The sequence below is a fragment of the Mustela nivalis genome, assembly GCF_964662115.1.
Source record: "Mustela nivalis genome assembly, chromosome: 14".
Taxonomy (NCBI): Eukaryota; Metazoa; Chordata; class Mammalia; order Carnivora; family Mustelidae; genus Mustela; species Mustela nivalis.
The window spans coordinates 35,435,928-35,451,737 of record NC_139033.1 but is presented as its reverse complement, the minus strand read 5'-3'; the positions used below and the strand labels follow the sequence as shown (position 1 = coordinate 35,451,737).

Genomic DNA, 15,810 nt, shown 5'->3' with positions numbered 1-15,810 from the left:
AGTGAAAAACCGGAAGTTTTATTTATACTAAGGGGGAAGGTTGAGTATGATTAGCCATCTGCCTCAGAGGTCCAATTTTAAGGGCTATGGGTCATATCCACATCATTTCTAGCTCCCGGGGTCTACCCCAGAGTCTCTTGGGGCCAGGTCTGCTGAAAGATTAACCCGTTTTTCTCAATTCTCTTTTGTCTTTTAAAAAAGATCTTCTTTACTTACTTGATAGAGAGAGAGCACAGGAGAGGAGAGTACCAGCAGGGGGAGGGGCAGGGATCGAGGGACCAGGAGACTCCCCGCTGAGCAGGGAGCCTAGCTTGGAGCTCAGTCCCAGGATCCGGAAATCATGACATTATTTCAATAAAGGAAATAAATAAAGCAATTTGGAAAAGGAATAAATAAGCAATTTGGAATTTCCTCACTTATCCAAAAGACCTATATGATTTCTTGCTGTTGGTGAAACTCATTAGGAATGAGAAAATCAGGGGCACCTGAGTGGCTCATTTGCAAAGGCAGATGCTTAACGACTGAGCCACCCAGGCATCCCAAGGCCTATTTTAGAAAAGATATTTTCCTGGGAACATTATAATGAACATCCATGTACCTACCAGTCAGCTTTCAGTTATCGACCCAAGGACGTCTTATTTTATCTTTTTAAAAAAATTTAAAAATTAAAAAAATATATTTTATTCTTTTGTCAGAGAGAGAGAGAACGCGCGAGAGGGAGCACACAAGCAGGGGGAGCAGCAGGCAGAGGGAGATTCGGGCTCTCTACTAGGCAAGGAGTCTGATGCGCCGGACTCAACTCGAGGACCCCGGAGATCATGACCGGAGCCGAAGGCAGATGCTTAACCCACTGAGCCACCCAGGCGCCCCCTTCTTGTTTTATCTACACTCCCACCCATTTCTGGTACCCCGTGGGATTATTTTAAAGCTATCTATCATTGAACACATCACAATATTTTAGGTAATTATTTTTTAAAAATATTTTATTTATTTGGGATACATTTTTTAAAAAGATTTTTCAAAAAAGGTAAAACACCTGTAAAGTGTTTTCAGGATGTCTCGGACTGACTTCCACAAACTCAAAGACCAAAATGAGATACACGAGCCCCTCCTTTCCATTTTGTTTCGATCCTTCCCGCCCACCCTTTGGCGTCTCCCCGCGAGAGTCGCTGCCGCCGAGACTAATGACGGAGCTCCTTGGACCTTCCCTCTCCCAACAGCATCACCTCCGTTTGGCACCCCAGCTCCCAGAACTGGGAATCTCTGCAGGCGAATCTGCACATGCTTGCTTTTCTCTCACCCATTTGGAAACCAAATGACCTCCGTGTTTGGTTTGCCATGCATGGCTTTCATTTTTCATCTCCCCCCTGGTTGTTGAAGGAAATCTCTGCCCGGAGCCTGGATTTCCTCACATGCATTCCCCGAGGCAGCCGGAGCTGGGAAAGGCCAGGACGGCTACAGCGGAGATGTCTCTCTTCTGCAAACAGAGGGCAGAGTTCTGCGGGCTGGGGCAGGCGGAGGCAGGCTGCTCTGTCTCCCAAAAACACAGGGACATGCCTACATTGTCAGACTCACAGCTAATTGGGCACTCTCCTTGGATTGGGATCAGACCCACTCGGGCTTAAATGATTGAAAGAATAGACGGTCTTTGGGCATAAATAAAAGTAAATGAATTCGAACCTAGAATCATTCTAAAGTGGACTGAAAGGGCTAAATAAAGAATGCATCTCATCTGTAACTGGTTTATTGAAAATCCTAAATTGGTTGAGGACAGAAAGTGGTCTTTTAACTTTTGTTAAGCTGTGCCCGGACTCCCTACCCCCCTTTTTTGGTTCTGGCTCCTTTCATGAAATGTTGGCCAAATTTGAACTTTCTAGACATCTTTGGGATTTAAGACCAAGTCCTGTTCATTTAGAACACTTTAACCTTGAACTTGATTTATATCTTGGCTCTACCCTGCTCCCCAGTTCCAGTGGGGGCCGGGGCTGGGGGCCTGGCTATTGGAAAGGAGCTGGGGTCTGGAGCTGAGCGTCCTCCACCCCCGGCCTCTACCAGTTCAAGCTTCTGGGGTGGGCGGGCAGGAGGCAGGAGGCGTGAGGACTGGCCTTGGTGACGTCCATGCGTCTGAGCGGGGAGGGGTCCCTGGCACCTTCTATGCGGCTTCACAGGCAGGCCTTGCAAACAGCTCCACGGTTTGTCCCCATCTTCTTCCCAGGGATAAGAAACATGGTTTCTCAGGCTCCGAGGGAGAGGCTGCTCTTGCTGGCTCTCTGACGTCATCATCACAGGTGTTCGTCTTCCCGTGTGTGTCCCCTCTCTTGAGGGCACATGTGCCAAGCCCATGTCTCCTTCCTCATGGGGTTGGGGTGCGTAGGTGGGAAAGGAAAGCAAATCATACTCTCAGAGTAACCCCCTCAAGGATGCCCGGTCCTTGGCCTTGCTGGTGGGGAGTAACCACGCCCGCCTGGGGGTCCTAAAGCTCAGCATGCACCTGGCGCGGGAACAGCTGTCCTCTTTCCTTCCGGTGAGCGCCCACACTGCCACAGCTATTCCCTTAGGAGCTCCCTCTCACCTGGCTTTAGGATGGGGAGCTCCTCTCCTCATCCCCATAAGTAGGGGATCACCTGACCTCCAGAACTCGGTCTTTTCTACAGGCTGTCTGTGCCTCCCCCTCCCCCCACCCACTTCTCCCACAGCCCGTGTTGTTGGGTGGGAGTCAGCGGGGCCCGGCACTGTTCTGAGCAGGAGCTGCTCCCACGGCCCTGTGCAGAGGTGGTTGTTGCTTAGCTACTTGAAGACGCTCACTTTGGGGGCGCCTGGGGAGCTCAGGCGGTTAAGCGTCTGACCCTTGATTTTGGCTCAGGTCATGATCTCAGGGCCATGGGATTGAGCCCTGTGTAAAGCCCCAAGCTCAGCACAGTCTGCTTGTCTCTCTCCCTCTGCTCCTTCCCCTGCTCTCCCTCTCTCTAAAATAAATAAATAAAATCTTAAAAAAAAAAAAAAAGAGTGAGATGCTCACTTTAGAATGTGGGGGTTCCTGATGCATTGATGCATTCTCTCTTCAGCTTTGGGCCAAAACACAATTTTGGCTTAATAGGAAAATTCCATTTCCTGGGCAGGCCTTGCAGCTTGCGAAAGCCACCCGTAAGTACATACTTGGTGCAGAAGAGGCAGCAGAAACTTTCTAAGAGGCCTTGTTCTCATGGCTTGTGTGGAGTGGTTGCTTTTCCTTAAAAGGGATGAGAGTCAAAATAAATGGACGGTGTTATCCGGCATGAACCCAGTTTTGAACTGTAAAATTCAAAATTTTGTAAAATTCCCCTTGGGGGAATTCTGTACAGGAAAAAATTTAAAAGGGGCTGGGGCTTCGGTGTATATGGACACAGGCTTGGGATTTCATTCACTAGACTGTAATCCCAGAGGCCGGGGCCCAGGACTGTCTTGAGATCTGTTACATTTGCGGTGCTCACTAGTGTATGTCCCACAGAGAGCAGCTGATACATATTTTTTGAAGAACTGAATGAACAGAATAACCTGGGACCCCCAGTGGCTGTATCCTTAGCGACTGGCTGTTTCCTGCTAAATGTTTTCTGAACTCTAATGGTGCCCCAGCGCTGTTGCAGGCTCCCCAAGAGCGAAGAGGATGATTAAAATTCCTGTCCTCAAGAAGCTTTTGACCAAGGGCAGGAGACAGAGTGGCACAACTACCTACCTTTAAAGTCTCCAGATTCTATTAGGGCGAAAGTGACCACCCTGTCTTTGAAGCCAGGAAGGAGTGGGGGCGGGGCAGGGAAGCCCCTTGGCAGAAGCCCCATGACCCAGATTGTGTCAGTGAAGCTGGTTCTTTCATGTTCTCCCCAGTATGACATACGTGTCACCTAGCTGGTAACAGCTGTGACTCAGAAACGCTCACCTTCACGACGATGGTGGGGGGAGACGGTAGTCACTGGCCTGGAAGAGATGGTGCACTTGAAATCACAACGTTCATGGGTTTCTTGTCTTCTCATAACCTGCCCTCCTTCCCTGGGGATCCCCCATCATGCCTCCCTCTAGCTCTCAGGTTAGGCTCCCTCCCCCCTCGTTATATCTCACCAGTTCCCCCAAACTGTTTTCCATTGGGTCTTCACATGGAATCCGGTGACTCATTTCTCCACGTCCCAGCTGGTTAGGGCAGACTCTAGCTCTCACAACCGAAAGTGGTAGCCTGGGTGAATCCTTAGAAAGGGGAAGTAGTGGTGAGCATTTCAGCCTTGAGGCAGACCCATGGGGGTGGGTGGCTTGGTATTTTGGGTTGTCAGTGGTGTATCCCCATTCTCTCAGAGGGGGGCCCGTCATTCCTCCAAGGTCCCTTCCATGTACCTGGGATCCTCCCCACCCCCACTACCCCTTAGCCTTGAGTGAGCCTGGGGCAAATCTCCCTTGAGAACAGTAACTAGATTCCTTGGTCTCATGGGGGGCCTATGAGAATCAAGTAAAAGGCACAAAAGGACCTGAATTGCCTGGGGGTTGCCTCTGGATCTCTCTGCCAGCTGGGTGCAGCCCTCTGGGCTCATCTGGCCATGGACAGGCCATTGAATGGAGCTTCAAGTCCCACAGTCAGGGAACTGAGCCGAGGAAGACCAGGTGCCACCAAGTGGGTTGGTTACCCAAGAAAACTCACTGAGAGAAAATGCTTCCCTACCCCACGCACAGATTTTATCTTTGGTGGTAGGATGCAGCTCCGAAAGCTAGTCCCCTGGGGCTACATTTGTTTGCTTGGAACAACCAAACCAAATCGTGTCAATTCAAAGGCTTTCCTCCCACCTCGCATGAATATTTATACATCAAGTGTGTACCCATCAGGCGCGTGGCACTGGATCTTAGCAGCCGACTGCGCCACAGACTCAGCCCTGGAAGAAAAAAATGTACTTGGCTGCTGTCCTAGGAAGGCCGTTTTTGAAGGGACCTCTTTTTGAAATGTTTTCCAGCTGTTATTTCCTTTCTGAATATTCTGAGCCTAATTCAATTTGTGGCACCTTTCTCTCTTCCAGATTTTTGCAGAAGGCAATTTACCCACATCTGGCTCTCTCAAATCCTGTACATGTTCTGCGGGGTTTGGCTGAGACTTTTATGGAGCTGTAAATCCATGACCTCGCTGGAACCCCGGAGATGTGTTCCACATTACATGGTCTTTCGGTTACATGGCATGACGGCGACCTTGCAAGATGCCATGCGTTATCTCCGGAATGCTGGGGGTGGAAAGGTCGACAGCCTTCTCTGAGCTGACTCAGGGCAGATCCATCTCGCTGCTGTGTTACTGTCGGGGAGAAGGCAAAGCACAGAGAGCCAAGAACACCCATGCATTCTAGTTAAAAACAAAACAAAACATCCAAACAGCAAAACTTGATTTTGGAAACGGTCCCCGTCCTCCTATATCATAAAAACTATTTATAAAGCCAAGTATGACTCCATAGATAGGACTTCCCTTCTGGTTTAATAATTTCCCCACCCAGCTCCCACTCCCAGTGCGGCTGGCAGAGATGCTCAAGACAGATGCGGATATAAAGCCACAGGCAAACAGACGGGAGGAGAAGTGGGAATGGAAAACGTGGTCCCTTGCTGGAAATGGACGAGAATCGGAATGTCTGAATTACTTGGGGATGCCAGTGAAGACCGCCCTGCAGGGAGCAGGAGCCAAATGACACTTAAGTGGAGTGACGAGCTAAACTGACTTCATTATTTCCCTCCCATGCCTGGGAACCAGCCTCCCAAAGATTAGCGACCTGTGCCGAGGCCGGGCCCATGGAGGGAGGGAGGAAGTAAAATGGGCAAAGCTTTGGTCTCCAACCCTCCCATATTCTCCGCCAGGGGCGCCTCTTTCCTCCCTCCAGATCTTTTCTTTCCTCCTCACCTGGCCATTGACTTGATTCCTGATACAATGTTAATGCAGAGACAAGTTTTACTTGATGCCATCTCGGGTTGTGCCAGTTTCCAGGGAAACCACATACATGTGTATTTAAAAATTACCTGGCACAAAGGATTGGATAATTGAACTATGAAAGCCATATTTGCATTCTTGATTCCTGTTGGAGTTCTCAGTGAATCTGATTCTCTCCAGCTCCCATCCAAAGTCCAGAGCAGATACTAACTGCGTGACAAATGAGAGTTTTCGTTAGCCACGGTGCAGTTTGGTGCAGTTCCCGGATCAACAGGAGTGAATGTAAATTCAGACTCCCTACTGCCCACGGACTGATGCTGAACAAAAATCCTCATTTTCATCAAGTCCCCAGACGATTCTTATGCAAAGTCAAGTTTGAGAAGCACTGGTTAAGCAAGTGGGTGTCCAACTGTGGGCTACCCTATTGATAAGTCATGGAATCAACTTGGTGATTTTGATCAGGATTAAAAAAAATTGACAGCCTATGAGAGAAGATACAAGAGTGCATCATACATAGGAAGGGTATATACCGAGAAACTTGTTTCCGTTGTAAATACTGGGCCATTGTGTGAAATGTGTGGTGCCTCCCGTCCCTCGTGAGTCATCCTCAAAAGCACGTGGAAACCACTGGTCCACGGTCTTGCTGGCTACCTGTGCTAAGCTTTACCTTTCCATCAAGTTCATACATCAGACAGATATCTGCAGCTCTTCAACTGCAGATACATCTGAAAGGAAACACGCTTTCTTATGTTCCCTTTTACCATGAACTTTTATAAGAAATGGTTATGTGTGTTGATCGATGACTATTTAGAAAGGGCTCACTGGATATATTCCTTCTAGAAAAAAAAAATCCCTCCTGAATGATAGCGTGTTTCCTTTTACTAATGTAGTATTTAATCTATGATATATAATTTTTGAGTCTTGACTCCTTGTTTTCTTTGGGCTGGATCTTGCACTAAATATAGTAACTTTGTTTTCCTTTCTTCATTTCCTCAAATATGTATCCACATCTTATCGTCTCCCTGTGTGCACTTGCCAGTCATCTCATATGGGAAGGTCAGAAAGGTAGTCAATCCAGTACAGACTAACAGGCAGCCCCCCACCTTCTGTACTACAGAGGACTATTCTGTGAAGCTGTGTGTGATTCCAGCACTGGGGGAGGATGTGGGACTGGGCAGCTGAGCTGTGTGTATCCTACATGGTAAATATGACAGTTCACCTGACGCCTGTGTGTGTGATGGACGTTTTAGCTTTGTGACCTTGGGCAAGCTATTTGACCTCGCCGTGGAGGCACACAATAGGGATAATAAAAGTATCCACCATATAGGGTTTTGTAAAGACAAAATTCAATATAAAAAATATTGATTGGACTTCCACCATAGCTGGGCATGGTGGGAGATGCTGGGAATACAGTCCCCAGGAAAGAGACTGTTGCTGCCCCCAAGGGGTTTCCAGTCTCTCCAGGGAGCCGACAAGAGCCCAGCAGCAAGTTCTCATAGAGGCGGTCGAGAAACACGGCGCTTACTTCTACAGCCTCCTAGTGAGTTTCCCTTTTCCCATCCTCGCCTTTTCCAGAACTGTCCATGGGTCCAGAAAGAAATTCTGAGTCCTAACGGAGGGCCTGAAGGTTCCACCTGGACTGTGGCTGTCTCTCCAAGGCATTTCCTACCACTTCCCGGCTTGTGTATTTGTCCCAGCCACAATGAGCTCATAGGTACTTTTTGAGCACACCAAGGAGGTCTGCCCGAGGGTTTCACTCTGATCTCTGTGTGGGTCATTTTTCCTCAACATCTCCCTGTGGCTCACCTCTCCCTTCATTCAGGTCTCTGCTCACAACTCCTTTGTTGGTGAGGTCTCTCCAGAAGATCACATCTGAAGTATAGATCCCCCCCCGCCCCATCGCTCTCTATTCCTCTACCCTGCTTTATTTCCCCCTATGGCCCTTTCTAACAGATACATAACTGTAATGGAAGATTTTATGTGTCCACTTGGTGAGGCCCTACGACCCAGATATTTGGTCAAACATTATCCTAGGTGGTTGCTGCAAAGGTATTTTTTTTAAAAGATGAGATTAACATGTAAATTGGTAGACTGCACAAAACAGATTCTTCATAATGTGGGTGGGCCTCATCTAATCAGTTGAAGGCTTCCACAGAAAAATACTGACCTACCCCAAAGAAGGAATTTATAGTAGATTACCTAGGGACTCGAACTGCAACACCAACTCTTCCTGGGGTCTCCAGCCTGCCGGCCTACCTTACCGACTTTGGACTTGTCAGCCTCTCCAGTCACATAAGCCGACTCTTAAAGTAACTCTGTGTAAATACATATATGTTTGTACTTACACACACACACACGCACACACACACACACACACGCACACACACACACCACACACACCTCCCCCAATACCTACCTATCTCTACAGACCTATTCATCCTATTGGTTCTGTTTCTCTGGAGAACCTGGACTAATATGTATTATCTATTTGTCTGCCTGGACCAAAAGTCACCTCTGTGAGAGCAGGAACCTTTATCACTACTCTACCCTTGCCCCTCAATAAATTATTAAAGTGGGCAAGAATTTCAGATTTGAGAAGATGCTATTGAAGGAAATAAGCAGAGTGATAAAAGCCAAGGGTTAGGCTGAACATTTCCTTCTTGCACTTGGTTCAGTGGTATTCCTCCCACTCCCTGAAGTTCACGTACAGCTGGAACCTGAGAATGTGACCTTACTTGGAAATAGGGTCTTTGCAGATATACTTGAGATGAAGCTGTTGGATAATGAGCTCTCATCTAATTAGTGTCTTCATAAGAAGAGAAAACAGGGGCACCTCAGTGTCTCAGCTGGTTAAGCATTTGACTCTTGATTCCAGCCCAGGTCATGATCTCAGGGCCATGAGTTGGAGCCCCGTGCCCGGTTCCGCACTGGGTGTGAAGCTGCTTGATGTTCTCTTCCTCTCCCTCTGCACCTCCCTTCTCCCTCCCCACCCCACACCCCACTTTTGCTCTCATGCTCTTAAAAAAAAAAAGAGAGAAAAGAAAAGAAAATACGGACACAGAAAGCACAGACAGGAGAATATCCCATGAAGACGGAGAGACAGAGAGGTGGCGGGAGAGCAGCGTGGGAAGCGTGAGGCAGGGGCACCCAGGACGGCCAGCAGCCCTGGGCAGCCACAGATAAGCGTGCACGGCCGCCTCGCAGCCTCCAGGAGCTGACCCTGCCAGCACCTCTTCCAAGGCCGGCCTCCGGCACGGTGAGAGGAGAGACCGCCAAAGGCTGTGGGTCCAACCCCCAGGTGCGGTGTTCTGCATTGGCTGTCCCAGTCCGAACAAGTGACAGGGTCCCCACCTCCCGTCTCCACCCCCGCCCCAGAACTCTGCCATTCAGCACCCTGTGCCCCCCGCAGCCCCCCAGCTGCTGAGGGCAGGTGCCCACCTGGCCACCTGTCCCCTTGGAGCTGTACGTGAACAGGATGAGAATCCACACACGGAGCTGGGGTAAGTATTTCAAAAGTGCCGCGAGCTGTTTCGCAACTTGCAGGGTCCGGGCGTGGGGAGGCAACTAGCCCCCAGTTCTGCCCAAATCAAGACCTGAGCGCATGGGGTGACCAGCCAACCCCACAGGGATGGGCCGTCCAGAGGCGGCGAAGGGGAGTGGTCACTCATTTCAGGTCGCAAGCTGCTGTTTAAATTAAGAAGGCTGCAGAAATCCTCTATGAGGCAGTCTCCCAGATTTCCCTGGGCTTGTTTCCCCCACGGGATGCGTGATGCTTTTCTTGGGCAGGGCTGGAGGCCTTGGGGGGCTGTGGTATGGGTGCCGCGCTGACTCTGGTGGGGAGGCTGGGAGCACGGGGCGGCTCCTGCTGGCTCAGGCTGGGACTGGCTCTCGAAGCACTTCTCTTTCCCAGAGCTTATCACAGTTTGTAATTGCATGTTTTTGTGATTAATGGATTTTGCCTGGGAGGATCCTTGTCTGTGTTGCCAGATTCCCAGGAGGACGGGGATTAGGGCTTCTCGCTGCCTGCTATGCCTGAGAAGCACAGCACCTGGCACAGCTGGGCACAGTATTTGCGGAAGGAAAAGGAGCTGTAGAAATCCAGGCCAGCTTCAGGATGTTAAACCCCGTTGGGTGCTAGCAATCTCTTAGAGGCATCCTTCCTTTTCATCGGGGAAGTCCACCTCCCCTGGGGCCTGCCTGATGACAGTTCCCTTTTACTTGTCTTCACCGAGGAGACCTCAGCTACCAACTCAAGGGGATGCCTCCTCACTCTTTTCCTTTCTCTTTCCTTTTTAGGCAGTCAACTTTTTTTTTTTTTTTCTCCTCCAAAGGCAACCGTATGTGGAATTCTAATCCAGAACCAACTGAAAACAGAGTTGCTCACAGCATAAAAAGAGGAGGGAGGGGGACCTTCACAGGCCTCCCCTCTGTGAGCTCCTGAGGCTTCTCCAATGATCCCTAGAGAGAGCTCTGGTTGGAAAAGCCCACCCCGGAATGGGAAGAGGGGGCAGAGGATCCTCCCCAGCTGGAGACACGGGCATTTGAGACTCAGAATCAGTGGGACCTGGGCCGTTAGACCTTGACTCGGACTTGAATGTTGGGTCCACACTCAGACCCCACCCAGGAGGTGGCCTCCCCCACAATGCAGATTCCAGCTCTTGGGAGAAATGTCTCCATCTCCTTGTCCTCATCTTGTAAAAAGACAGCTCGTTCCCCAAGCCCAGGAATCGGGACAAAACACAGTACAACCACATAAGAAAAATAACTTTGTTATTAAGCATATATAATCTTATCAAAAGTACTTCATAGTATCATATCCATAACTGTTTGAATATTAGCTCAACTGTGATATGGACCTGTTATAAATAATGAACCCAGCTACTGAAGTACAGGACAGGTCACTGCGAAACAAAAATGGTCATGACACACAGAGAATCCTCTAGGGCACGCGATTTCGAGATCTTGGAAAGAACGCGGAGGGTCTCTGGAGGTTGTGTTGAAGGATCGCTTTTCTATGCTTTCCCTAAAGCAGTAATATTTTTTGAAGGAGCCTGTGAAGTCCAAGATTTTATGCTTTAACAATTACAGGCATGGGTTTTTTTTTTTCTTCCTTCAAATGGAAAATTATTTTTTGATTTGTGGGGAAACACACATGCTGACCGTGCCAGGAAAAACTTCATTTATTTCCCTGAATTTGTTACTAATAACTTGAGATGGCTCTGTTCTATTAGCTGTTTGGCTTGGATTCCCACAAATGGGAGTGAATTTCCTTTTCAGGAAGGTTATCGGAGAGATGTTAAGGTTGCACAATGAGGCTGCTGTCTCTCTGGGACAGGCCGGCCTTGGGGGAGTAGGGAAGGGACCGTGATGCCCAAATCATGATGAGGGACTTGCTCTTGGTGCAAGGAGAAGCCTGGGACCTAGTCACACCCATGATCTTCCCCTGCCTGCCTGGGAAAAGCCATCACAGGGCAAACAGTAGTTGTGAATCCTGGAGAAGGAGCATGACCAGAACCGGGGTGCCCTTCACCTGGTCTTTGCTGGGGTAATACTCCTGCCCCTATGCCGATGTGCATTTGTACCCCCACGCTCTTTGGCACAGGAAAGCTTATAATTTCTCCTTTCGGGATTGGGGAGGGAGGGAGGATTTTCCTAAACTAAAATATATGCCCTCCTTGCACTACTTTCAACAGCAAATTTTTATTGCCATGGCTTTCCAAAAACAAAAGCAATGATTAGGTCCCTATTCTAAATTCTAGGTATCAGGGTGTACAAAATGAGAGTCAACAGTTCTACAAAGTTCCCTTCCCCCCATCGAACATGGGGATGGGCGTGGCTTAGCAAAGCAGTAGCAAATTTTATCCCCCATTAGGTTTTGAGAAGCCCTGTTCAAACAGTGAGCTTTGACTTTCCACCCATAACCTAAAGATACATTAGGATTAACAGTGATTATGTTTTTCTCTTTGAAAAGTATAATTTGGGCATACCGAGTACCGATTTGGTCCTGAGTAGCCGTCCAAGTTCTGAAGATCTGAGGACGAAAATTATAATCTGCTCTCATCTTGCAGACTGAAATTATACAACACAGGTTATTGGGTTTTGCTGGAGATTATGATCTAGAGTAGGCTCACGAATTCCAGAGATTATTTCCTTCAGTTCCTTTTTCAATATATTATCCTCGCCTCTGGCCAAACATGCAGTTTGGATGCATTTTAGGAGCATTCGACAATAAAGGAGTTTATATTTCTAAACACAAATCCTCATTAAAAAAAGAAATCAAAGACAGATCTAATCATTTTTCATAAGGCCTGTAAATAATTTTGCTTTAGCACTCATCCATCCACACCCTTTAAATATTGTGCTCTGCAAACAGGCAACGTTAAATGCGTTCCAGATGGGAATCAACAGCTGCTTAGCTCAGCTCTCCATGAGCCCTGGGGTTGGCGAGGCCCTTGGTTGTGACGATCGGACTCTGGAGAGACTGCAGGGGGAGGGAAAATGCTAGAAAAGGAGCACTGAGAAGGTGTTTGCTTGTCGCTGTGACTTTCTGGTGGGCTGGCCACTGGGGATTTTGTATGAGGAAGAGACAGCGGGGCCAAAGGTCCGCGAAAGGACCAGCCAGCGGCCGACTGACTGGAGTCAGGGCTAGTACCTTGATGGCGACAAGGAAAGGCAGGCCCGTGTCACGGGACCCTCCCAAATGGAAGCCCTTCCTGGCTTTCCGGAGAGAGACTGTTGCAAGGTGGCAGTCTCCCCCACGCCAACAGCGCTCTCTTAGACAAGCTTTCCCGGCAGGAGAGCGAAGTGATGGGCAAAAAGGAAAAAGAGAAGTAAACAAAACACCTCCCAGAAATAGGGGGAGAAATCGCAGGGAAGAGGGACCCCACCATGAGCAGGTGCGAGTGTGCCGGTGACCGTCCATGGGGCTCAACAGAGGGGGGACGGGCCCCCGATCAGGTAGCTGCATTTTTGGGTGGCAGATGTCAGCTTCCTGGAGGAAAACCACGCACTCCCCTTCAAAACCAAGAGTTTCCGTGGTCATGTTCCAAAGAAGCAGATGCTTCTGCTGGTGTCTTCATGGTTCACTCTTGTTTCTGTTTTCTAAGGAACCCGAGGAAGTCTTTTCTGATGTATGTCTCCGTCTGGGACCCAGAGGTATATGGGCGGCCACAGACTCACTGGCAGCTTCGAGAATACACCCCTTTCCCAGCCGCTCCCCACCTCTGCTGAGGAAGGGGGAGAAGGAGAAGGCCTGTGAGAACTAGAACTTGGATAAAATAATGGAAAAATAAGGAAAAATGGGAAGAGTGGGAAGGAAACTTCTGCCAAACAAGAAACATTGTTATTTCCCCCAGCATCCAAGAGAACTTCCAATAGTGTGTTACTCTCTGTGTTGGCGAGCTTCGCTGGCCCCAGACAAGGGGTTCCAATTCCCAAGGAGAGCAAACAGACTTGCCTCTGCGGATTCTGTGGGGATCCTGCTCGAGGCTCTCCTTCTCCCTCTCCGAAGACCCAAGCAGACACCTCCTCCCAGCCTCCGGCTCCAGTGCACATTGATATAAACAGGATCGCGGCGTAATGGTCCCTCCTGGGCACCCAGTCAGAGGCGGGCCATTCAGCGGGGTTCCCTAAGGGTCAGCCACTCTCGTGTAACGATCCATGACTTAGTGATCACTTAGCTTTAAAACGTCTTGGCAAACCGGGAGCCCATTATTTTAATGGGAATCCAGGTGCTTCATTCATTTACTTTGTTTTGAGAAGAGGATTTACTCCTACAGCAAGAGGAACAAACGTACAGAGATGCGTGGCATAAACCCTTAAGCATCATTTTTGAATTTAGAATGTGGTAACTTACAGGACAAGAAATATAAGACTGGAGTTTCCCTGCATCGTCTCTAATCTCTGCTCCTTCTTATCTCCCTCCTTCCTTTAATCAAAATTGGGAAACAAGGTTGGACAAGAGGATAGAATATTTAAAAATATATTAGTTTGACAAGGAAAAAGAATTATACACCAAGGTAAATATACAATGTTGTTTTCCCCTTTTAATTAAAGAAAGCTAATTTTGATACTGGGTAATACTCGGTTTTGGACACATACCTTCTTCTTCTTCTTCTTTTTTTTTTTTAATAAGTAACCTCATATGTTCTCAGAGCTTAACTTGCCACTATTCCCCTTTGGATATTTTGCCAAACTTTGAGACACTGTGAGAGTACGTAACTCAGAAATTCAGAAATTCATGAATAAAAAGGAAGAAAAAGGAAAGTTCCTGTGTCTCCCCCCACCCCCGAGCCAAGCTGGCTGTGGAGGGAAGCATGGAAAATGAATGACTTACTCCCTCATGTGTCTGGCAGGGGCCTCTGAATACAGTATTTGGAAGGAGAGCAGGAGGGAGAAGGCAGGGAAAGAGTTAAAGAAATTAAAGTTGTATCTTTTCAGGTCTCCAGTGGGTTTTTTTTTTTTTTTTCCTTTTTCTTTTTTTGTATAGGATTTAACTGCAGGTGAAAAACACTTTTCTCCTCCTTTGGCATGACGGTAACGGGACATGCTAAGGATAAAAGTCTCTGGTGGGTCCCAAGTCCCTCATCTCGCTTCTTTTTGGGTACTCGTCTCCAGAGCCAAAGTCCATGGTTTCCGGGTAGCTGGAAAATTCCTGAGGTAAAGGGAACTCCTCCGCTGACGAGTGTGTCCGGTGCCCAAACACCTTCTCCTGCAGCTCGGCGATGTCATTGCGGATGTCAGCCAGCATAAGTAGCAGGAAGTCGAAAGACCCAGGGGGTCCCTGTGCACAGGAGAGGAATCAAAGCCAGAAGACCACAGACTCAATCCTGTGCAAAGCCACAGCTTCTGTGGACACCATGATTTGCTACTCCTCCCCCGGCTGAATGGTAACTACTTCATTGACAACTCTGTGTCCCAAATGGAGTAAACATAACTACTATAGTAGCCAGGTGGGGTGGGGGGGGCGTTCTTAAGATCACCTCCTAATACCTTCACCTCCCGTATGAGCTGCGGTGACACAGTCTCTCTCCTCCCTCCGAATTCTCAGCTACATCAAATCTTGTAGAATGAAAAAGAATATGAGAAGAGCCCTCCTACGTTACTTTCCAAAGAAAATGGGGTAACACAGAGTAACACAGATGTGGGGATTCCGGGTTTGCCTGGGTGGCTCAGTTGTTAAGTGTCTGCCTTCAGCTCAGGTCATGATCCCGGGGTTCTGAGATCAAGTCCCACTCTGGGCTCCCTGCTCAGCAGGAAGCCTGCTTCTCCCACTCTCCCACTCCCCCTGCTTGTGTTCCCTTTCTCCCTGTCTCTCTCTCTGTCAAATCAATAAGCGGCGTCATTAAAAAAAAAAAAAAAAAGAGGTTGGGATTCTGTTGGGTCTGAATCTCAGCTCTGTGGCCTACTAGCTAGTCTTGGGCAAGTTACTCAGTTTCTTTGGGTTTCCATCTCCCTATCTGTAAACTGGAGATAATAATAATCTCAACATCATAGGGTTTTATTAGTGAGGATTTAAATGAGTTAATAGATAAAGGGATTAGAGCATCATAAATGCTCTAAATGTTATCTTTTAAAAAAGGAAACAACTAAGATGTTTTTAAAGGTCATTGACTATAACTGTGACCTGAATGCAGCTGAAAGTATGTTGTAAAGACATCCATTCCCTATTGACCAGGAAAGGTCTAAGGCCTTCCTAATTTTTCTATGGATTGAACATTTTTTAGCATTGTATGGTATTTGTTAACCCTTGACTTCTACGTAGCACCGTGCGGGGCACGTCAAAATAATGCATGAACGGGCAAGGTCAGGGCTTGTTAGTGGCTTGCAGTAAACATCTTTATTGCCTGTGGCCTCTGATGCTGTAGCTACCACCTTTGAAACAGCGACTCCAT

The 15,810-nt window shown here is 48.2% G+C and overlaps 1 protein-coding gene and 1 long non-coding RNA gene across 3 annotated transcripts in view; both read right to left on the bottom strand.

Annotated features, from left to right (window-relative positions):
- Positions 1–1,006: 1,006 nt before the first annotated feature.
- LOC309848021 lies at positions 1,007–6,025 on the bottom strand. Its single transcript, XR_014302793.1, has 5 exons — positions 5,891–6,025; positions 5,053–5,296; positions 4,093–4,215; positions 3,914–3,951; positions 1,007–3,229 (listed from the first exon to the last, which is right to left on the bottom strand). It is a non-coding gene; the product is annotated as an uncharacterized lncRNA (long non-coding RNA).
- Positions 6,026–10,670: 4,645 nt separating this feature from the next.
- CCBE1 (collagen and calcium binding EGF domains 1) overlaps positions 10,671–15,810 on the bottom strand; it is a 228,145-nt gene continuing 223,005 nt past the window's right edge. For both annotated transcript variants that reach the window (XM_082698979.1, XM_082698978.1), the window contains one exon: positions 10,671–14,699. In XM_082698979.1, the coding sequence (XP_082555105.1) occupies positions 14,466–14,699 (234 nt within the window). In that variant the 3' untranslated portion in view covers positions 10,671–14,465. The remainder of the gene's footprint in view (positions 14,700–15,810) is intronic.